The sequence below is a fragment of the Herpailurus yagouaroundi genome, unplaced genomic scaffold (genome assembly GCF_014898765.1).
Source record: "Herpailurus yagouaroundi ecotype Mexico unplaced genomic scaffold, PumYag 196, whole genome shotgun sequence".
Lineage (NCBI taxonomy): Eukaryota > Metazoa > Chordata > Mammalia > Carnivora > Felidae > Herpailurus > Herpailurus yagouaroundi.
In genome coordinates, this window is record NW_024412427.1 from 31,791,485 (window position 1) to 31,816,060 (window position 24,576).

General features: G+C 39.7%; 1 protein-coding gene across 5 annotated transcripts in view; it reads left to right on the plus strand.

Annotated features, from left to right (window-relative positions):
- CFAP61 (cilia and flagella associated protein 61) overlaps positions 1 to 24,576 on the plus strand; it is a 281,759-nt gene that overhangs the window by 46,699 nt on the left and 210,484 nt on the right. For all 5 annotated transcript variants that reach the window (XM_040447823.1, XM_040447824.1, XM_040447825.1 and 2 more), the window contains exon 8: positions 9,921 to 10,080. In XM_040447823.1, the coding sequence (XP_040303757.1) occupies positions 9,921 to 10,080 (160 nt within the window). The remainder of the gene's footprint in view (positions 1 to 9,920; positions 10,081 to 24,576) is intronic.

A 24,576-nucleotide genomic window follows, 5' to 3' on the forward strand; every position in this document is an offset into this window, starting at 1 on the left:
TTTTACATTATTAACAACTTAACTTTGATCATATGTAACACTTTACCCTTTAACTCCCCCACTTTATGTTTTTGATATCACAGCTTACCTCTTTTTACATTGTGTACTCATTTTTTTTTAATTGAAGTATAGTTGACACACGTTAGTTTCAGGTGTGCAACATGATTGGACAAGTCTGTATGTTATGCTATGGTGACAGCAAGTGTAGTTATCATCTGTCACCATACTATGGTATCATAATACCATTGACTATATATTCCCTGGCTGTACCTTTTATCCCTATGTCTAAATCATTCCATAACTGGAAGCCTGTACCTCCCACTCCCCTTTACCCATTTTGTTCATTACCCCCACTCTGGCAACCATCAGTTTGTTGTCTGTATTTATGGGTCTGTTTTTGCTTTTTGTTTGTTTATTCATTTATCTTGTTTTTTAGATTCCACATTTAAGTGAAATTGTACAGTATTTATCTTTGTCTGTCTGACTTATTTCACATAGCATAATATAATCTCTAGTTTCATCCATGTCACAAATGGCAAGATCTCATTCTTTTTATGGTGGAGTAATACTCCAGTGTATATATATACCATATATTCTTTATCCATTTGTCTATTGATGGACACTCAGGTTTCTTCCATACCTTGGCTGTTATAAATAATGCTGTAATAAACGTAGTGATGCATACATCTTTTTGAATTAGTGTTTTCATTTTCTTTGGGTAAATGCCCAGTAGTGGAATTACTGGATCATATGGTATTTCTGTTTTTCATTTTTTGGGGAACCTCCATACTGTTTTCCTTGGTGGCTGTACCAATCTGCACTTCTGTCAACAGTGCATGAGGGCTCCTTTTTCTCCACATCCTCACCGACACTTGTTATTTCTTCTTTTTTTTTAATTTTAATTTTTTATTTTTTAAAATTTACATCCAAATTAGCATATGGTGCAACAATGATTTCAGGAGTAGATTCCTTAGTGCCCCTTACCATTTAGCCCATCCCCCCTCCCGCAACCCCTCCAGTAACCCTCAGTTTGTTCTCCATATTTATGAGTCTCTTCTGTTTTGTCCCCCTATTTTTACTTGTCTTTTTGATTCTAGCCATTCTGACAGGTATAAAGTGATAGTTCACTGTGGTTTTGATTTGCTGTTCCCTGATGACTAGTGAGGTTGGACATCTTTTCATGTGTCTGTTTGCCAGCTGTATGTGTGTATATTGTATATTCGTTAATAAATTATTAGAGCTATAGTTAGTTTTAATACTTTCTCCTTTAACCTTTTTACTGGAGTTAAATGGTTCACATTCCACTATATTACAGTATGAGTATTCTGAATTTGACAACATACTTACTTTTACCAGTGTGTTGTTTATTTCCATATGGTTTCATGCAACTAATTCGTGTTCATTTCAGCTTTGAAGAACTCCTTTCAGTATTGTTATAAAGCAGGTCTAGTGGTGAACTCCCTCATGTTTTGTCCATCTGAATAAGTCTCCTTTTAGCCTTCATTTCTGAAGGACAGCTTTGAAGGTAAAGTATTCTGTTTGGCAGTTTTTTTTTTCTTTCAGCACTTTTATTTTATTTTATTTTTTTTAATTTTTTTTTTCAACGTTTATTTATTTTTGGGACAGAGAGAGAGAGAGCATGAACGGGGGAGGGGCAGAGAGAGAGGGAGACACAGAATCGGAAACAGGCTCCAGGCTCTGAGCCATCAGCCCAGAGCCCGACGCGGGGCTCGAACTCACGGACCGCGAGATCGTGACCTGGCTGAAGTCGGACGCTTAACCGACTGCGCCACCCAGGCGCCCCACTTTCAGCACTTTTAATATATCATCTCCCTCTCCCCTGGCTGTAAGGCTTCTGCTAAGAAGTCCTCTGGTAGCTTTATGGGGGTTTCCTTGTAAGTTATAAGCTTTTTATCTCTTGCTACATCTTTGTCTTTGATTTTTGAGAGGTTTATTATGGATATCCAAATCTTTACTCAAATTTGGCATGTTTTCAGCCATCACTTCTTAAAAAATCTTTCTGTCCCCTCTCCCTCTTTCTCCTTCTAGAACTGAAGTGATTTGCCAATTGGTCCCTTTAATGATATCCTACAGATTATATAGGCTTCCCTTTTTCCTTTCATTCTTTTTTCTTTGTTTTTCTCTGAACTGATAATTTCAGAGATCCTGTCTTCAACCTCATGGGTTCTTTCCTCTCCTTCACCAAGTCTGGTGCTGATGATCTCTGTTGCATATTGTTCTTTTCTTTGTTTCATTCTCCAGCTCTAGAGTTTGTTTGGTTCTTTTCTATGATTTCTGTCTCTTTGTTAAACTTCTTATTTTGTTTGTGTATCATTTTCCTGACTTCATTGAATTCTCTTTTTGTGTTTTGTTTTCTTTTTTTGCTGCTCTTTGAGTTTCCTTAAAACAGCTATTTTGAATTCTTTATCTGGTAAGGTAGAGACCTCCATGTCTTTGAGTTTGGTTCAGGAAAATTATTGTGATCCTTTGGTGATGTCACTTTCTTGATTTTCTCATGTTTCTTGGAGTTTTGCATTACTGTTTTCACATTTGAAGTAGTGGTTACCTCCTCCAGTGTTTGCTTTCTTCAGAGGAGACATACCTCTGTCAGCCCTGCTAGAGATCCTGAGGGGTTCTTAGATCTTCTATGGATACATCTGCTCCACCCATCTTGCTCCCTTTTGTGGCACATTTCTTAAGTTTGTATGCATTTTCTGGATCTTGCAAAGTACCAGGCTTGAGTGCTGACAGTCTTTCTTTTACTTTGCCAAAGGTAGCAGCTCAAGTTTGTCGTCTCTCTCTGGCCACAGATATGACTGCTTTTCTGTGGTCCTCACCAGCCATATGCTAATGTCTGCTCATGGTGCTGTCAGGAGCATGCACAGGAACTGGCCACGGGGTGGGATGACATGTGGGTGAGGCACAAGGGGAGCTGGGAGTGCTTGTGAGCCAGTTGAGGGGTTTTGCGGGAAGGGTGTTCCCAGAAGTTTGTGGGCAGGCTTCTTGATGGAATTCACAGTGCAGTTAGGAACCGTGTCTCTTTATTGCCCTCCAAGAGTACTATTTGCTGCTCTCTCCAGCCTCTTTCTGCCCCCCAACCCACCCCAGTCATGGAGCTCCCGATTAAGTACTCTGGATGAGGTGAAAGAAATGAGCCCCTTTGGAAGCATCCCACACAGCTGGGGAGGCTGGGTGCTTACTCACACTTACTCCCTTTTTCTCACTGGATAAACCATGGGCCAAGGAAGATCTTTAATGCCCCTAAGCTGTGCGTCATTGGGGATGGGTGACATGGGTAAGGTCAAACTGTTCCTCTTTTTCATTCCGGCACATCCAAACTCATACTTTTTTGCTTCAGTGGAGTCCTGGAACTTCTCTGGAAATTGTGCTTTTACAAAGACTCTCTCCTCTGTAAGTGATTGTCTAAGTCCCTATTCTCCAAGGGCTTCTGGACCATGGCCAAGATGGGCTGGAGCCAGTTCGCAGTTCACAGGGTTCACAGTGAACACTGAGGTCTGTCTGCCTATTTCCTCATGCACAGTGGGCAAGACTCTTCCAGGTCCCTGGGGTATGGTGCTGGATCCCAGAGCTCCCTCAAAGGCCCTTTTGTTCATGGATGGATGCCAAGTATTTGCTGTTGAGCTTGGGGACAAAAATGATGGACATCCTTATGCCACTGTGATGGTGACATCACTCTGGAGAAGGCTTTTAATTCTTTGGCTTTAAGGTGCCAGTTTCAACCCAAATAATTTGTTTTGTTGTTGTTGTTGTTGTTGTTTTTAATATAATTTATTGTCGAGTTAGCTAAGATACAGTGTATACAGTGTGCTCTTGGCCTCAGGAGTAGATTCCCATGATTCATCACTTACATGCAACAGCAGTGCTCATCCCAACAAGTGCCCTCCTCCATGCCCATCACCCACCCAGCACCTCCCTGTCAACCCTTAGTTTGTTCTCTGTATTTAAGAGTCTCTTATGGGGGCGCCTGGGTGACTCAGTCGGTTGAGCGTCTGACTTCGGCTCAGGTCACGATCTCACGGTCCATGAGTTCGAGCCCCGCGTCAGGCTCTGGGCTGATGGCTCAGAGCCTGGAGCCTGCTTCCGATTCTGTGTCTCCCTCTCTCTCTGCCCCTCCCCCATTCATGCTCTGTCTCTCTCTGTCCCAAAAATAAATAAACGTTAAAAAAAAAAATTTAAAAAAATAAATAATAAAAAAAAAGAGTCTCTTATGATTTGTCTCCCTCTCTGTTTGAAACTATTTTTCCCCCTTCCCTTCCCCTATGGTCTTCTGTTAAGCTTCTCAAGATCCACATATGAGTGAAAGCATATGGTATCTGTCTTTCTCTGCCTGACTTATTTCACTTAGCATAGCACTGTCCAGCTCCATCCACATTGCTGCAAATGGCCAGATTTCATTCTTTCTCATCGCCAAGTAGTATTCCACTGTATATATAAACCACATCTTCTTCATCCATTCATCAGTTGATGGACATTTGGGCTCTTTCCATACTTTGGCTCTTGTTGATTTGTGTTAGGGCTTGTGAAGAGCAGCTGCAGCAACTACCCCCACATTTTTTCCCTCTCTAGTCACATGTCACACATTTGCAGTGCATGTAAACATCAGAGCAAAGTTTCAGGCTGAAAACTGCAGTGTCAACCCTGCAAGGATCCTTCGGTGTCTCTAAAGAGGCAAATGGAGTCCAGCCCAGTTTCTGAGAGGCCATGTTATATCAGACATCAGACACTTCATGTTCTGTGGCAATTAGACCATGGACCTCAATCTTAAAATGAAGGGCAGAAGCAGGACTCTCACAAGGAGGAAGCCAGCCTAGGATCTGGGAACACATCCCTAGTCTCTACTGAGCCATATCTGGTGTCTTAAGCTTTTCTGAGTTCAAGATTAGTGCTGTTACTCCCTGCCCACCTGCTTCCTGGACCCTTCTCCCAACCACCTGGACTTCCTTCTGCTGGCCCTGCAGGCAGTGGTATATGGGAACTAGTTCATTCTGGCTTACAAGAGCCAAGTGTTAAATCTTCAAGAACTTTTTACACTGGTTGTTAAACACAGGCATTATTAAAAATTAAATTATATAAACTTGCAATGTAATAAGTTACACTAAAAAACAAAGTTAATAACTACTCAACACTCACCACTTCCTAATTATTTTATTATCTTTGGTCTTGAGATTACTTATGTCTAGGCTCTCTGGTAGAAATACTATATAATAGTGGCTACTGAGCATCTTTTCCCAACTTCCTGTTCAGTGACATCACATTGGTGGTTTAAATTGGCCACAATGGAGGCGGGGGTTGGGGGGGGTGCCTGGGTGGCTCAGTTGGTTAAGCATCCAGCTCTTGATTTCAGCTTAGGTCGTGATCTCACAGTTGAGAATTCGAGCTCCACATTAGGCTCTACAATGATAGTGTGGAGCCTGCTTGGGATTCTCTCTCTCTGCCCCTCCCCATCTCTCTCTCTCTCCCCGTCTCAAAAGAATGAGAGAGAGAGAGAGATAGGAAGGAAGGAAGGAAGGAAGGAAGGAAGGAAGGAAGGAAGGAAGGAAGGGAAAACATTTTAAAAATTGGCCACCATGGGAATATTTGCAACACAGAGATTGGCAAATGATTAATTGGGGCTTTTGCCCCCGATTGCTAATTGAGAATTTATGAGCAGCACAGCATGCTTGTGTGTGACTACAATTGACTAGAGTTAACAGAACAGAGTGCATCAAGTCTGTCCCTTTCCACACCAGCCCATGGTGGTTACAGGCCATGTGCATAGAATACCTGGGAGCTATGGTTGTGCCATGTAGGAAACTCTGGACTAAAGGTTTTTAACTGTGCAGCTTTCTTTGGCTTGATAGCTACTTTCGAGGAGTTTTGAGTTCACTTTGCTGCAAGTTGCCTTTCATAACTTTATCCTGGCTTACCTTGACATCTGGTGTTTACTCCAAACTGAGATTTCAGGGAAGGGTGGTTGGAGGCCAAGGGCGGCTCCTAGAGACAGATGGGCAGAACGTCTGCTTTGGCATCATCCACAGCATGGACAGCAGTGGTCCGAGTAGGCGCCACTGACCTGCAGGTGGGCAGAGCCTGCCAGCTCAGCCCTGCCGTTGGCATCAGGCAGAGGAGATCAAAGCTGGCAGTGGTCACAGTAAGGGCACCCTCCCTCTGAAGTACTGTCACCCAAAAGGGATGAGTGACCATAGGGCTTTTTAGAAGCAAGCATGAATGGTACAGTGCACACATGTCTCTAATGGACTTGCTTGTGAAGAGAAGGCCACTGCACATTGGAGTTTCTAGCAGTCAGAGCTTAATGTATCATCGTGTATATTCTCACAGGAAAAACAAAAACAATAAACAAAACTTTCAGTTTTTCTCCCTTCGTATGAGATAATTGAAGACACCTTTGTGGTGGAAAGTAACCTCTGTCACCTGGAGGATTGATAGCAGTCAATAATCAATGGCTTTTCATGGTTCAAGTAAAGAAAGTTCGCTGAATCTATTTTTCCAGAAAACACACACTCACAAAGATGCATTTGAATACTCCCACAAATTCATATTTGAGAATGGTGTTTATCAAATCTGACTAGTTATTTGAAAGAAACTCAAAGGAAAGAGAAGACATTTCCACAATATGTCCTTGCTCAGTCGTGGTTCATAATTGTGAACTTTTGTGAATTGTCACAACCCAGGATGAATGATGGGAATATAACAGGTTGTAGAATTGGAGAACGTTACATCTTTGTTCCTAATGGCAAAACATGTTTTTTCTCATTTTCATCAGAATGTGTGATCCATGCCATTTGAAATCAAATTCCAAACACAATGAGCCATTAGTGTAATAGCTCATTACTAACAGCAGTCTTATAAATAATACATTCTTATCATGCACATGCAGCTCGCCGTGAAGCCAGCGAAAGGTATTTTAGGCCATCGAAGTTTCGTTGCGCCAGCGTGGCTGTAGATTAGAAGGACATCTCCATGTGAACCAAGATGGATGCCAATTTTCCCTGCCGAGAGTGAGGCTGGCCGTCTCTTTCTGCACATATGGTAGATGGATTGGTTAATCAGCGTCTGCTGAGTCTTGGGCCTAAAATTACAGAGAAGCCAGACAACTGTGGCTACGCAGCCTTTGTTCATGAGTGCAAACAAGACAAACAATCACTTGTTATTTGGGAAAAAAATTAAAATGTTTATTTTGGACTTTTATTAAAGTGTCGATGGCTTTATAAGACAGCTGTGTAAATCCAGCCTTGTACAGCTAGTATCATTGGGGGGGGGGGGCGGCTCTAAAGAAAGGAGTATGCATGGAAAAATTAATTTTTAAGAATTTCTCTTGTATTTCAGCATTAGGGAGAAAACAAAGGCAGTCACATTTATTTTTCAAACACATGTTTGAAAACAAATGACTTTCAACTAGAAGACACATTTGAGAACAAATAGTTTAATGCCTAATTTTTTCTGTGCGCATGTAGAAGACTGAGCATTATTGTAGCTTAATTTTGTGCTTCAGTAGGTTAAAATATTAACCATTTTCTCTGACTGACATTTATGGGAAGATGCTACATTCTTGGGACTAGGGAATGCCTATGATGAGTTCTTCTGCTTCCTGCCTGGAATGGTTGTCTCAAGAAATACAGCCTAAGTGCTTGAAGGGTAGGACCTAATAATGCTGGTTTCTACAAGACCTGTCAGTCTCATCAGTCAACCAGAATTTGCTTAAAACCCACGTTATAGTTAATAGGAGGAGTTATTTATGTACAATTTAGTTTTCTCTTTTTTTCTAATTTTATTGAGATATAATTGATACATAACATTGTATAAGTTTAAGACGTAAAACATGGCGATTTGATATATATATATGTTTATGTATGTGTGTGTATGTGTATATATATATGTAACACAATAATTATCATAGAAGGATTAGTTAAGTAAAGAACTATGCATTATCTCTTGTTTTCTTTTAAAATTTTAAATGCTTTTCTTGCAGGGAAGTATGACATTCAGAATTATTGAAGGGACCTCGTAAAGAATTTCAGTCACATATATCTGTCAATGCAGACTGTGATAGAATTAAATTTCTTTAATTTGTATCAGTACCAATAATAGGTGCAGATCAGCTAATTACTCATTAGGAGATAACTTGTTTTCTCAGGGCACCTGGGTGGCTCAGTCGGTTAAGGGGCTGACTTCTGCTCAGGTCATGATCTCGCAGTTAGTTTGTGGGTTTGAGCCCTGTATTGGGCTCTGTGCTGACAACTCAGAGCCTGGAGCCTGCTTTGGATTCCGTGTCTCCCTCTCTCTCTGCCCCTCCCCTACTCGTGCTGTCTCTCTCTCAAAAACTGAATAAACATTTTAAAGAATTTTGTAAAAAGGAGATAACTTGTTTTCTCGACTCATAACACTTCTAATACCAAATATGTAGGGTTTTGCTTACACCAACCAATTTTTCATCTCCCTAGATACTGAGTGGGTGTCCTATAATTCAATTCTGACATTATGTGGAGTTGGTGTGGACCTCACGGGGTAAGGTCTCAGGCCCACAAGACTGCTTCCACTTCAGATGCCAGTAACAAGTCCCAGGGTGTCACCTGAACTTCTAACTGTCTGGCTATTAATTAGGGGTTCCCACACCCCCTTTCCTTGGGGTCAGTAATTTGCTAGAATGGCTCAAAGAACTCAGGGAAAGACTTTACTTACTATTTCCAGTTTGTTATAAAGGATACAGCTCAGGAACAGCCAGATGGAAGAGACGCATACAGCAAGGTGCAGGGGAAAGAGCCCTGAATTTCTATGTCATCTCTGGGCATGTCAACTCCCAGCACTTCTATGTGTTCACCAGCCCAGAAACTCCTGATTCCCACTGTGTAGGGGTTTTTATGGCGGTTCCCTTAATGATTGATTATATATACCATTGGCCATTGGTGACTGAACTCAATCTGGAGCCACTGTCCCCTCTCCAGAGGTCAGAGGGTGGGGCTGAAAGTTCCAACCCTCTAATCAATCACATACTTGTTTTTTTCTGACAATCAGCTCCTGGTCTCCAGGAGTCACCTCATTAGCATAAACAGGTATTACTGAAAGGAGCTTATTAGGAAAAACAAAAGACCCTTCTCTCAGGAAATTACAAGTGTTTTAGGGGCTTTGTGCCAGGAACCAGGGATAAAGACCAAATATGTATTTCTTGTTATATCACATTGTCACACTTATCTTCCCATCTGTATATTCCTTATCAGAGGTCTAAAATCATGAGACCAAGGTTCAGAACTAGTTATCTGTTAGGATGCTAGGAGGTGATGTATTTGCAAATCAGACCCACACGGTGAACCAGTGTTGCAAGTTTACCTCACTTAAACATCCCTACCAAACCTCTGGCCTCGAGTCTCCTCCCCATGAGACCATCCAGCCAAATAAATGAATAAATTCAAGAAAATCAAAGTTCCAGTCTGATAAAGAGTAGGTGACCATGAACATCTCTAAATCAAGGGTCAATTGGATGGACACTGGAACAATGGCTAATCTTACCAAGACTGTGCATTGTGGAGGGGAAGAAAGTGGACAGGAAGGCTGGGCTTGCAGTGGCATAATAAAAAGGATATGGGGCAGGTTGGGGGCACTCCCTGGGCAAAGAGGGTACATGTTCTTTCCCTCAAGAACTCTAGCAACTTCCTGAAGTTACGTATCCATTCTACGATTGTCCACAGTGGTCATTCATTGGATGTTTTTTGGAGCACGTTGTGGGGGCCATGCATTGTTCTAGACACTAGAGCTTCTAAAGAAAGATACTTCTCACTTCCTTAAATATTTCAAAGTGCCTGCCAAGTTACCGACTGTCCCGACGTGCTGTGGGCTCATGGCAGTTTCATGATGAGAATTCATTTGCAGTCTGATAGAGTAATGAGATGTTTTGGATGTTTCAGGTGGAAGGTGTAGCTGTCGGGTTCATGAGTGTGTGCTCAAGAGTGAACATGCAGCTTCTGCATGAGTGCTTTGATTTGGGGCCCTTCCATGGACTCTGCGTTCCACATCCTGATGATGTTCTGCAACCACCTCCAGAGCTAAGCACTGAAGGAAGTGAAGGTACAGTGGCTATCACAGGAACGGGTCAGGAATTAAATCCATGCCTTCTACACAACTGTGCCTTTTGATGAGTGATGGGACTATATGGTTTCTTTGATATCTCCTTTTCCAGTCCCCTTTAAGGTATGGTTCCCATGGCTAATGAAATCCAGTGCACATATCTGTGAGCACAGATGGTCGGAAGTGCACAGGTATAGTTTGACATGATGGCCCTATAGCTTAAGGTTCCCTAAATTCAGAATGTTCGTTGTGAAATAATTGGTAGTATTTCAGCATTTTACACACACACACACACACACACACACACACACACACACACACCAGAATATAATGTTTTTTTCAAGTCAATAACTTGAGAAGTTCCATATGCTTTTAAGTTTTAATCCCAACCATCAGTGCTTTTGTGTTTGTGTCTTTGACAAACTATTATATATTATGGGTCTATTGCAAGTAGTCATTTTTAACTTGCTTAAATTATTTCTAGCCATATGATTTAATTTTTTTAACATTTATTTATTTTTGAGACAGAGAGAAACAGAGCATGAGTGGGGGAGGGGCAGAGAGAGAGACACAGAATCTGAAGCAGGCTCCAGGCTCTGAGCTATCAGCACAGAGCCCGGCGCCGGGCTTGAACTCACAGATTGCGAGATCATGACATGAGCCAAAGTCAGACACTTAACCGACTGGGCCACTTGGGCGCCCCAAGCCATATGATTTAAAATGATTTTAAAATATTGTTGTATCAAGTTCTTCACGAAGTAAAGTTAAATAATCTCAGACTTTGGTATTTTGATGAGGTCTTGCTGCATCTTTGGGTATCTTTGCAGGTAAGTGTTTCCATTCTTAAATCAGATAGATGCAGAGTATGTTAATTCATTTCTCTAAGCCTGGGTTTCTTCCTTTGTAAAATAGGAATAATATTAATACTTTCCACATAGGTGAGTTGTGAAGTTTCACTGAGATTACTCATGTCAAGGGCTTTACTCTGTCTTGAGCAGACTCAGTGCTCAGTAAATGTTGACCATCATTGTTAGTGATAGTTATTTCTTTGCAACTGGACTTTTACCTACTTGAGTCTTCCAAGATTAAAATCAGGGCATTTTGAATTGCTCTGCTTTGTCATGTCTGAAAGATGATACTAAGATTGTTTAAAAATAGGAAGAAGAACACACTGGGTGGTGGCAAAGGACTTGTCAGTGTACAACAATGGCAGTTGTCTCTCTGGCTGATCTTTTGCTCTCAATGGGAAACCAAGCACATGGATGTATGGAGCTTATCTGAATGTTCACACTCATTACAGAGAACTTACAGAGCCACAGATGGAGAGGTGTTTCCTCTTTGTACTGACAACAACACTCTTCCCAAAAGAAAGATTTGAGGCCATTCTTTTTTAATAGTGAAGGCTGGCTTGCCTGTGCTTCTCAGCAAAGAGATACTGGAGTGTTCTGATGAACTTTGCTGCATGAGACAATGCTGAACCATAAGTTGTCTGTCACTTTCAAGTGCATAAATTCTTCTCAAAGGCAGCATTAAGTAGGCTTTATAGCTCCATTTTTTCATTTATAAAATGGAGATATAAGTAGTATCTAACCTAAAAAGTTGTTGGGAAGATTAAATGTTAGAATCTACATTATGTGCTTAGCTCAGTGCCAAGCAGAGTAAATCCTCAAAAAAATTTGTTGTTTTTATGTCTGCCTGTGACTATTATTGTTATAAAAAACAAGTTAAAAAGATAAAGTCCTTTCCAGTGTTTTCCTGAATAGCCCTGAGGCTAACGATATTCTATACATAGAATGAATAAAAAATTCTTATTTTAGAAACTTTATGGGGAGAACAAAATTTAAAATTTAGGCTGAACCCCAGACTTTATTTTTTTAAATATATATTTATTTTTGACAGAGAGAGAGAGAGAGAGAGAGAGAGAGAGAGAGACAAAAAGCGTGAGTGGGGGAGGGGCAGAGACAGAGGGAGACACAGAATCTAAAGCAGGCTCCAGGGTCTGAGCTGTCAGCACAGAGCTGGATGCAGGGTTTGACCCCACAAACTGCAAGATCATGACCTCTGCCGAAGTCAGACGCTTAACCGACTGAGCCACCCAGGTGCCCCAAACTCTGGACTTTAAAACATACACCAGAAAGCCCACAGAGAGATGGAAGCTAAAGGAAGTCCTACTCCTCTCTACCACCTTTAATATTTTTACTTAAATTTATTTATCTAAAAGAAATAGGAAAACTTCTCTTGTTATCTTCTGCACCTTGTTTATTTTTGAAAATCCAGCTTTATGTTCACTGATACAAAGATGATTATGAAATTGTCATCAGGGAGCATTATTATAGGCTTCCAAATAACTCAGGGATGGATTCACAAATCATCAGCAGCTTATTATATGTAAGAAAAGAGTCATCAACACATTTTGCTGCCATCATCCTTCAACAACAACAAAGAATGAGGCTCCAGAGAAAATTCTAAATGTGCTATGATCTATAGTGTTCATTGTTTTTCTGATGAAAGTCTCAAGTTAAAAGAAATATAATTTCTCTAAAATATGAACTAAAATTCTTGTTTCAAATGAGCACACATCACTGTGCCTTATATGTCGTATTTTGTTTAGTACTTTTTACTTTTCAAAGGATTGTCAAATATATTATCTCATTTTATCCCCATAACTTGACATAGGAGACTAGGATGGGTGACAGTGTTTCCTTTTTATACCTGTCCAAGCTCATGCAAGGTTTTAAAGCTCATCAGGGGCAGATGGACCCAGAATCCAGCCCTAGCGCACTCTCCTTGGCAAGGTGTCTTTTTATCTTGGATGGCTTTGACTGTAAACTCCAATGGTGTGTCTACGACACTGGATACATGATCAGTTTTCTTCACTTTAACACATTATGTAATGAGTTATCAGTTTAATGAGTTCTCAGTGGCCCATCCATTTACCTCAGGGGTGTGTGTGTGTGTGTGTGTGTGTGTGTGTGTGTGTGTGCATGTGTGTGTGATTATGCTCTGGACAACTTCCATGTGCTGCAGTCTTCACCTGTGTGTCTGTAGGATTTGCCAGAACTGTGGGAGGCCACTCTGCCCCATGCAAGAGGCAGGCTGGAAGTGCCAGGAAATTAGCACTCCTGGAGCAGCTTCTGCTTCCCTGTCTTACATCCCTACCCCCTGTACCTCTTTTGTCATTCAACTTCCAAGTAAATAATTATACTGGAATCCTTGACTCAAGGTCTGCTTCTGAGGGAATCCACACCAGGACGCTGCTTGTCTAGTCTTTTCCCACCAGCTGTGGAAACATTTATTTTTATACAACTGCCAGGAGTTGGGGTATAAATACCCCAGTTCTCTCATTTCTCAGGTGGGATAACTCTGAGACATTAGTTTTATACGGTTTCCCGGAGTTGTTCCATGGGATTCAGTTCCAGCATTCCACAGTGGTAATCTGTGTAATGACATGTGTTTACTAACTGCCTTTTCTTCCCTTTCTCTCTTCCTTACCACCCTACTGGTGCTTCCTGGAGTCACCTCCCCAAATAAAGCACTTGTTCTCAAATCCTTGACCCAAGGTCTACTCTTTCCCCACCAGCTGTGAAACTTGCAGTATCACACCAACCTCAACCCTTCTCAGAAGATTAATGTCAAGTCTCAACATTCTTAAGTTAGTATAGTGGCCCTCCCTGTTTAGAGGCTTATATACATTATAATCAGCCTCCCAGTCCTTACTTTAGCAGTATCACAAGTTTCTGTTGGTTCTGAAAAGTTTAACCATGCACATTCAATTTGCATTTTACTTGAATAGCTTGTATATGTGTCCATTTCTCAGCTGCTCATTTTGCTTGTATAACCTATTACACGTACTTCTAAATTTTGGTTTTTATGTACTAAACCTTGGGACTAAACTGGGACCATAGGAACAAAGTCTAAGGATGCAGATTTTCTCCCAATATGAGGAAACTCTAGTAAAAGTTTGTTTGTTTACTGAAAATCGTAGCTTAGGAGTAGCAAGCTCCCCCAATATTGGACGAATTCATAAAGAAACAATCATAGGTGTTTACAAAAAGGTTTTCTTCTTGTGTGAGAAACTGTACTAAATGAAATTTAAGATTCCCCCAAATGCTAATAAGACTCTCTGAAAGCTTAGTGAATATGCATTAGGACATTGTATATGCCTGATAGCTTACATGTATTTTCTTTCAGTAACAATAAAATGGCTCAAAACAATATTATTTTCCAGTTGGCCCCACCACTGGCCCTGCCCAGCATTTGAAAATCAAGCTGTGTCTTTTATTCACTGCATCGTTACAGTAAAAACTTTGGATCAGATTTGAGGTGGCAGTCTTCTTGGTGACGCATAAAGCAAAATAGGGCACAGCCTGCATTTCCACAGCTGTATTGGCATTGCCACATTTACTAGTTAAAATTAAAAATAAATAAATAAATAAGCAGAAGGCCAAACTTTTGTTTGTCATGTGGCTGGTGTGACCTGGGGAGTAGGAGTCTCTGTTTTGAAAGAACCCTTATGAGAGACACCCGGCTGGCTCAAGTGGAAGAGCATGTGACTCTTGATCTCAGTGTTGTTAAGTTTGAGCTCCACCTTGGGTGTATAGATTGCTTTTAAAAAATGAAATTTTGAAAAAAAATGAAAGAACCCTTGCGAGGTTCAGATCTGTGAATCTCATTATGCACCCAGGGCCCACTGGACCAAATCTCTGTGGAACTGATATGCTCTTGGCAGGGAGAAACTTAGTTGTATATAGCAGATTTGTGGCCTTTCAAAAGAATAATCTGTGTAGCCCCTTGTAACCAAACCACCCAGCAAGAGTGTTACCTACTTTATATTTAAAAGGCCCTTCAAAATATGATTTTCATAACATCTGCATATAAAACATAGCAATGTTGTCTTAAGTTTTTTGTGCTATTAAGTAGGCTCCATGCCTAGCATAAAGCTCAATGCTGAGCTTGAACTCATGACCCTGAGATCAAGAGTCAGATGCTTAGCTGACTAAGCCACCCAGGCATTTAAACCTTTTAAATGTTTTAAAAATATTTAGGAAATGCTAGGAAATGTTTCTTTATGTCTTTTAAAAAATATTTTTTAATTAATTTATTTATTTTGAGAGAGAGCATACACGTGTGCACACAAGTGGGGGAAGGGCAGAGAGAAGGGGATACAGAATCCCAAGCAGGCTCTGGGCCATCAGTGCACAGCCTGATGCTGGGCTTGAACTCACAAACCATGAGATCATGACCTGAGCCGAGATCAAGAATTGAACACTTAGCTGACTGTACCACTCAGGCATCCCTGTTTCTTTATGTCTTATTTAAATTTCTTTCCATTAGACTTACCTGAGATTCTCTCTATAGGAGGAGGAAATACCTGAAACCAGTTTCCAGTGCCAAAGCTAAGAAACAATGGCTAAATCAAATCTTCATGGTGTATCAAATAGCCTTTTAGCTTCTCTTCCTAATGTTCCAGTTCATATGCTTGGGTTGCCTTCTATTTTACTTTATTTTTCTTTTAACATGGATTCCAAAAATGGATGAAACACTTATGTTTAGAGCATAGCAGTATTCCTGCCAAAATATTTGCATTATATATTTCAGAACAGTATTTAAACACCCAGTACATTCTGTAGTTAGCTGGGGCTGTCCTAACAAAGTACCACAGACTGGGGATCTTAAACATTAGAAATTAATTTTCTCACAGTTCTGGAAACTAGAAGTCCAACCAAGACCAAGACGTAGGCAAGGTTAGTTTCTTCTATGACCTGTCTCCTTGGCTTGTAGATGCTGTGTCTTTTCCCCATGTCTCTACATGTTCATCCCTTTGTCCCTGTTTGTGTCCCAATTTTCTTATAAGGACTCCAGTCATGTTGGATTAGGGCCTCATTTTACTTTAACTATCTCTTTAAAGACACTATCTTCAAATATAATCACATTCTGAGGTACTGGGGGTGAATACTAAAGTATATGAAATTTGTGGGGACACAATTCAGCCATAACACTTAGGGTCCTATGTTAATAGTTCCCTGGAGCCAAGTGTATAAGGCCAAGTCCCTGGCCAAGACTATAAGCTATGGCAATAATGCAGATAATGGCAGCAAAGTCTGTTCTACTTGATGCTCATACAAAGCTTGATATACCAATTCATATTTATCACAACCGACTTTTGTCTTTTTTTAACCACTTAATATGTGTTTGATATATGAAGGTAACAAAATTACATTTTTTCAAAGCTTTAGTCACTCTTACCAACTTTGGTTTTCTACAGTTAACCATGTGAGTTCTGATGCTTTGATAGAGATGTTGATAATACAGATATATAATAGCAGACTTATGCCCAGCTCATGTGATTATCTCCAAGGCTGACAGCATATACTCTTACAGGGGTTCTTAAGGTGGAGCCCCTGGACTGGTAACACACCAGGAAGAAGATGATCCAAACTTGAAGCCCAGTTTTAGTGTCAGGAACACTGACTTAAAAGTCTTGCTTGGCAAACCTTTTGATTACAGCTGACTCTTGAATGACATGGTGGTTAGGGGCTCTGTCTGCTCCTCCAGGGAAAACTTTTGATTCTCCAGAAATGTAGCTACTAATACCTTACTGTTGACCAGAAGCCTTTCCAATCACATAAACAGTCAATAAACACATAGTTTGTATGTTGTGTGTATTATATACCACGTTCTTACAATAAAGTAAGCAGGAGAAAACAAAGTATTAAAATCATAAGGAAGAGGGGCACCAGGTGGCTCAATCATTTGAGTGTCCTACTTTGGCTCATATCAGATCTCGCAGTTCGTGAGTTCAAGCCCCGCATCGGACTCTGTGCTGTCAGCTCAGAGCCTAGAGCCTGCTTCAGATTCTGTGTCTCCCTCTCTCTCTGCCCCTTCCCTGCTTACACTACGATTGTCTTTCTCTCTTTCAAAAATAAATAAACATTAAAATAAATAAATAAATGTAAGGAAGAGAAAATATATTTATAAGCACTGTGCAGTATTATATATATATATATATATATACATATATATATATATATACTATGTATACATAGACCCATGCAATTCAAACCCCTGTTGTTCAAGGGTCAACTGTACTTAACAAAATCTGTTGCTGATTTTTCATCTTAATTCAAATACTGGTTTCTGTGTCCTTTTGAATGCCTTTAGAAACAGCAGCAACAAATGATGGCACCCAGTTAAGAATGTTATTTTGCAGAGAGCAAGATGACTGGGCACTGCATTCATATCCTCCTCTTCAGCACTGGGAAGGACTTGTATTATGACTGGCATGCTCACCGCCAGTCAGATTCATTTCATGATGGTGGAAATGCAAACACATTTTCATATAGGGCCTTGCGGTCTTTGAAAGAAAAGTGGCTTTATTTATGTTCGTTATGATCATTACGTGCTGGGATTATTTTCTCAGTAGGTGATGTCTGTTTTGCCCATATTTATGATGCAGGGGAGAAGGCATTTAATGAATTTCAAGAGTGTATTTGACTGTAAAACACATCTCTGTTAGTATATTCACATGTAAATAGCCCTTTTATTTGTTCTCTTTGGTGACCTTTTTTCTTTCGGGGGTAGATCACAGTTTGTTGTTGTTTGCCATTTCCAAATGGGAGGATGAATGATAATAATGAAAGATTATGCAAAAAAATCCACGTTTAAAATAATGTTGATATGCCACTTGTGTTGCAGGATAATTATAGTAATTTGGCTATTACACTATATGGAGTCAGGAGTTAGTTGCTAGAAAACACGGTGATAGGGGTGATTCAGGGGATTTTCATCCCAACAGGCTGTTTGATCCTGCTGACTTTTCTCTTGAAAATCAATTGCTTGCGGTGAATACTCTGAATTCCCCCTTGATTAAATTGGCTGCCGGTGGGCTGCACCCATTGCACTGGGGTCACTGTGAGTTCTGTGTCTGTTTACACAGGGTTTTTGACGACTCTTAAAGTATCATGGACCAAATTTAATCTGAGCAAAGCAACTAAGGAAGCAATTACTAAAAATCACAGTCTTTGCCTATGACAACAAACAAAGGAAAATGTACTAATTCTAAACCGAATGCGAAGACAGTTATTTTGCTACTGGTTTGCAAGCCTTTTCTCCACCGCATATTGCTGTGGCTTTGGTGTTTTCAGTCTTCAGGAATACATAGCTAGCTTAGTGGAAAACCTGAAGCAGTCCTTCTGGAAGCTGACTCCCACTTGAGGTTTATCTTTGACAATGTTCCATTTGCCCCTCAAAGATAGTGGTAAATTCAGATTTTCTATTTCTTTTGAATCAACTTTAGGAGATTAGATTTTTCTAGAAAAGCATCATTTCATATACAAAGATTTAAAAATTATTGGAATACAGTTATGTATATATATATATTCAGTGTGTATGTACATATATATACACACACATACATATATACTATTAAAAATGATTGGGGCGCCTGGGTGGCGCAGTCGGTTAAGCGTACGACTTCAGCCAGGTCACGATCTCGCGGTCCGTGAGTTCGAGCCCCGCGTCAGGCTCTGGGCGGATGGCTCAGAGCCTGGAGCCTGTTTCCGATTCTGTGTCTCCCTCTCTCTCTGCCCCTCCCCCGTTCATGCTCTGTCTCTCTCTGTCCCAAAAATAAATAAACGTTGAAAAAAAAATTTTTTAAATGATTAAAGAAGACAAAGTTTATTTGACACTTCATGAAGTGGATTGTCCCCTTTTGGAGAACTGTAAAATAGGGCAGAAGCTTTTATAGAATAAACAGTAAAGAACAAGGAAAAGAAAAACAAAATAGATCTGATGGGCTGGGGCCACACAGTTAGCCTTGTTTGGGGTGAGAAGGCCCACAGTTGGTTTGGCTTTTGGGGACTGATTGATTGCATATACTGCCTCTGTGGTCAAGTGGAACACTTAACAGGAACACGAAGGTTATATAAGTTTCAGTTAGCTAGCTGATGGGGCACCTCAGGCAGGAGCAATTCCATCTTGGGCCTAGAAAATTTTATATGTATATGTGTGTGTGTGTGTGTATAGACATATACTTATATAATATTCTATATTATATATAATAATTATTATTAAATTATAAATAACTTATTTATATTTACTTGGTTTTGTTTCTATAATACATCTATGTGGAAAAAGACTTCTTTTTCTTATTGAGTGCTTATTTCATTCTTGAAATATTTTAGAGAAAAGAAAAACATAAATCACAAAACTATGCAAAAAGTATTATTTATAGTAAATATGAGAAAATATTCAGCTTCCCTAAAACTGAAAGGCACGTTAAAACCCAAGATCTGTTTCTCCCCCTTTTTGTGTACTTAGTTATAGGTATGTATTGTAATTAAGATGCTTCGTCCTGGGCAAGGACCTTGGTAACTAGCACTATGAGTTTCTGACAGACATGAAGGTTAGCTGATACAATACAGTGTAGAAATGGTTTCTATTCTTTGATTTCGCTGTAGCAAGTCTGAAGAAATAACCCTAAATCTGTAAGGAGATACGTATTCAATACTATTCACTAAGCTTAATCATAATACTAAAAATGAACACATAAAATGATATATAAATCAATAAATTAAAAAAAAAAATCTCCCACAAGAGAGGGATGGCTAAACTTGTGGCTATCCATGGGATGCCTGTGCAGCAACATTTTAAAAGGTTAAAAAGAGTGAAGAAAAATGGTTATGATATAACTTGTGAAAAAAATCAATGCAAAACGAATAGAACTGTGAGTAAAACTACCTAAGAGACATGTGCTATGAAGAGCACTGGGAGGTAATGAATTAAAACAACGAAATTAATGGAGTCACAGAAGTAACACTAGGGCAATGCTTTTATTTCCCCCCTCTATTTTTTAAAATGGAAAAACAATCTTAAATTTACATAGAAGTTGCAGGTACTTTTTTTCTTCCTGAACTATCTGAAAATAAGATGCTGACGTCCTATGGAGCCACTTGTGAATACTTTAGTGTGTGTTTCCTACAGAGGGACAGTCTCCTTTACAAACCTAAACATCCATCAGTATCAAAGAATTCCTTGAATATGTTACCTCCAACTAATCCACAAGTCACGAACCTCATTCAGGTTTCTTCATCTGTCCCAGTAATACCCTTTACAGTGGAAAGATCCAGTCCAGAATGACGAACTGCATTTAGTTGCCCTGTTATCTTTCATTTTAGGACAGTTCCTCCGTCTTTCCTTGAATACGATGTCTAAACATTTTTGAAGATGATAGGCCTATGCTTCTGTAGTTTTTCCTTGAATTTGTGTTTGTCTGATGTCTCCTCCCAATGAGATTCAAGTTCTGAACTCTTGGCAGGACTATCAGAGAAGGGACTGGGTTCTCATTGCATCCATTCTAGTATTACACACTTTCAGTTTGTCCCATTACTGATGATGTGTGGTCACTTTGATCACTTGATTAAAGTGACTCTTGTAGGTAAAAAATTAAAATTATTTTAGCTTATTCCAGTCAGTGCAGAGATCTATAATAATTTCTCCATTCCTGACCTTTATATTGATTCTGCCCTGATTCTCACTTGGAATCTACAGCTTCACTGATGCTATTTTAACCCCCTCATAGAGTTTTAGCTTCACTCTGCCCAGCTTCCCAGCAGGCATCTGCCATTGCTGCAGATGTCTCCTTGGGTAGATAACGCTCCGGGTTTCCCAGTGAGTGGGTCCTGTGCACTGTCTGTCTTTAGCCTCCAGTAATGGCTACTATGTCGTCCATTGCAGGGAAATTGTTACTGACTCTGCTTGTAACCAAACTAGACTTCACCCTGATGGGCACTACTGTCACCTCTAACTAGGACACTTGAGATCTACGTGGACCCAGCTTCCACGTGCCCAGTCTGGAGCTTCACCTGTAATTTCTTCTCTACTGTACCTGGTTATAGTTCCTTTTTCCCCTCTTTGCTTTTTTGCCCTCTCTTTAAAAAACAAAACAAACAAAAAAAAGAATCTTGGGGCACCTGGGTGGCTCAGTCCATTAAGCATCTGACTCTTGGTTTCAGCTAAGATCATGATCTCACAGTTAGGGGGATCAAGCCCCATGTCATGCTCTGCACTGACAGCATGGAGACTGATTGGAATTCTGTTTCCCTCTCTCTCTGCCCCTCCCCTACTTGCACGTGTGTGCGCTCTCTCTCTCTCTCTCAAATAAAGTTAAAAAAATTAGCTTCTTTTGTTTGATTGATCTTTTCAAAGAGCTAGCTCTTAGATTTATCTACCAAGTCTGTGGCCTTCTTTTTGAATTTATTTCAAAAAGTTTATTTGCTTTTATTTCTATGACCTTTTTCTTAAAAACTTTTGGATTTGTTTTGATGTTCCTATTCTAGTTGCTTGATTTATTTATTTTTCTTGTTTGATATAAAAAGTATTTTTTGAGAAGAAAAACTTTTTCTCTACCAACTGAAGTTTGAGTGGTCAGGGACCTGCAAATTTATTGACAGTTGACAGGTTGACAGGAGAAAAGTTTATTTTGCATGCAGAAATGCTCTATAGCCAGATATATCGAATAGCCAGATATAAAGATGTGTATACCAATTTAACAGCGGGGAAAGGGTTAGGGTTTCAATGGGAAAATATGGAAGGTTCTACTGTTTTTTTAATGCTAATCAGATTGTACCATTGAACTAGCCATTGATAGAATCATACTGCAACATGTAGGCTATGTAATTGAAGTCAATGAAAGAGTCATTGATGGTGATAATATCCACTTTGCCAGAGTTGAAAAGAGCTCTGGCAACCAGGCACCCAAAATGGCTGAGAAATCTGTTTTCTCTAATTTTCACCATTGTGTCTTAGGAGTGCTGCTGGCATTGCAGAAAAAGATGCATCTTGTTGACTTGGGAGAAGTAGAGAGCCTGCTTTGCTAGAATTTTATAAGAAAGTTAGACCTTTAAATGCTTCTTGAGGCTAGAATGCCAAGCCAAGAAGTCACCACCACGTTTCAGTTGAAGTACCTATAGATTTGGGTGAATTTCTTTCTTCCTGAAGAATATCCAAAATATCTTTTCTTACTCACCTGTAATGCTGGAAACTTTATAATCCAGGTGCCAAATACCGAAGAGGGCTTTATAAGCATTAGCTCTGTAAAATCAACCTTATTTCCTTAAAACTGTCTAGTTGTATTTGATTCTATACATGTCATTCTTAAATATGACATTTCAGCCAAAGCCTTGGTCATATAACCAATGTTTCCAATTATGTCCTGTTTACAAAGAGGAAAGATTCTTATTGAACCTTTGAAAATAACTATATTGCCATGAAAATTAGAATATTCAATAAGTTAACAAATTCTAGAGGGATGAGGGAGGGAGAAAAAGATAAATGTTTTCAAAGGTATAATCTACTAAATTTTGTAAGTTAAAAATAGCTTAAGAAGGAAAAATAAAGGGGCACCTGGGTGGCTCAGTCGATTAAGCATGCAACTCTTGATTTCACCTCAGGTGATGGTCTCACCTGATCAAGGTAAGATCAAGCCCCACATCGGGCTCTGTGCTGGTGATGGTCTCACCTGATCAAGGTAAGATCAAGCCCCACATCGGGCTCTGTGCTGAGCATGGAGCCTGCTTGGGATTCTCTCTCTCCCTGTCTTTCTCTCTCTCTCTCTCTCTCTCAAAATAAATAAATAAACATTTTAAAAACAGAAGCAAAAATTAAGTGGTTCATTAAATCCAGGAGCAATATTTTAAACAAATGATGTAATTATCCTTCATTAATTCATTTAGTACCATGTAATTAATTTTTGTTCTGCTTGATCTTGGATTAGCAGTTTCATGAACCCATCAGTTTGCCCATTGGAGATTTGTGACTCCTTGCTCAGTCCACTGGTATGGTCTCAGTGTTACTTTGTCAATGCTACCAGAAGCCTGCGCTCTAGGGTCCCTTGCATAGGCCCTTTTCCATGGGTCTTTGAGACAGTTTCTCTTGTTGAAGACACACGTTCTGGCTTGTAGCTGAATGCAAGAGCTTCCATGGAAGCATCAGGGCAACCAATTCCTGTCTGTGGAGGGCAAAAGACTTAACTGGCTGTGGCTGAAGATCTTATGAGCGTTTGTTATGAAATTAATACAGTTGACAAGGAAATGTTGTTGTTTCTGTGGCACACTGCATTTGCAAGTAATAACTGGAATGTTGATAACATTATATTATTGTTGTGTCTGATATCAGGCAAAGCAGTACCAGGACACATATGGACAGTGAGGACATTGACAAATTTCTAGGACCTTCATATAATCCCTGAAATATTTGTATTAATAACATTCACCCACACAAATATAACCTAGGGAAAGTTAAACATCTCTTCTTATTTGACAGTTCTTCTTATGCAATTCAATGTATTTAATGAATTTTAGATATCTCTCATTTTACAAGGAAAAGAACAAATCCTTAGAGATTTTCCAGGGACCCCCTGGGAAGTCAGTTAAGGATCACGATTTTACTTAGGATTTTATTTTGGGAAGGCAAAATACCAAAAGCTGTCAAATATCTTTAAAGGTTTGAACATCTGATTTTAATAGGATCACAGATTACTCTGAAAAAATACTTAATTATCTATTTAATCAGAGTAACCATAAAGAACTCAGAAGTTAAACTACAGGAAGTAACATCGTCATAACAAACAAACAAACAAACAAATAAACAAACTTACCTTAAAACATTTTGAAACCAGTTTCTCTGTGGGGCACCTGGCTGGCTCAGTCCCTGGAGCTTTGCACTCTTGATCTCAGTGTTGTGGGTTTAAGCCCTACATTGAGTACAGAGATTACTTTAAAAATTCTTTAAAAAAAAAAAATTAAAAACATAGCTTATCTGATTTCTCACATAAACTTGAGAGCTCAAAAATAATAACTTGAGGGGTCATTGGGTGGCTCAGTGATTAAGTGTCTAACTCTTGATTTCAGCTCAGGTCATGATCACGTGGTTGTGAGATCAAGCCCTGCATGGAGCCTGTTTAAGATTGTCTCCCTCCCTCTCCCTTTGCCCCTTCTGTGCTTGTGTGAGCACGTACTCTCTCTCTTCCTAAATAAATAAATAAATAAATAAATAAATAAATAAATATCAAACCAAGAAATACTTTTTAAAAATAATAATTTCAGATCTTGAATGGGATTGATTTGAATCTATAGATCAGTGTAGGGTGAACTGGCATCTTTACAATGTATTGAGCCCTCTAATCTATGAATATGCTATATTCCTCAATTTATTTATGTCCACTTTCCACAATGTTTTATACTTGTTGCAACAGACTTTTTTTCACATCTGTTATTAGATTTATTCCTAGGTGTTTGATATTTTCACACTTTTGGAAATTTTATCTTTAAAAATTTTTGCTTTCAAATTATTTATTGCTGTTACATAGAAATGCAGCTGGGGGGCGCCTGGGTGGTGCAGTCGGTTAAGCGTCCGACTTCAGCCAGGTCACGATCTCGCGGTCCGTGAGTTCGAGCCCCGCGTCAGGCTCTGGGCTGATGGCTCGGAGCCTGGAGCCTG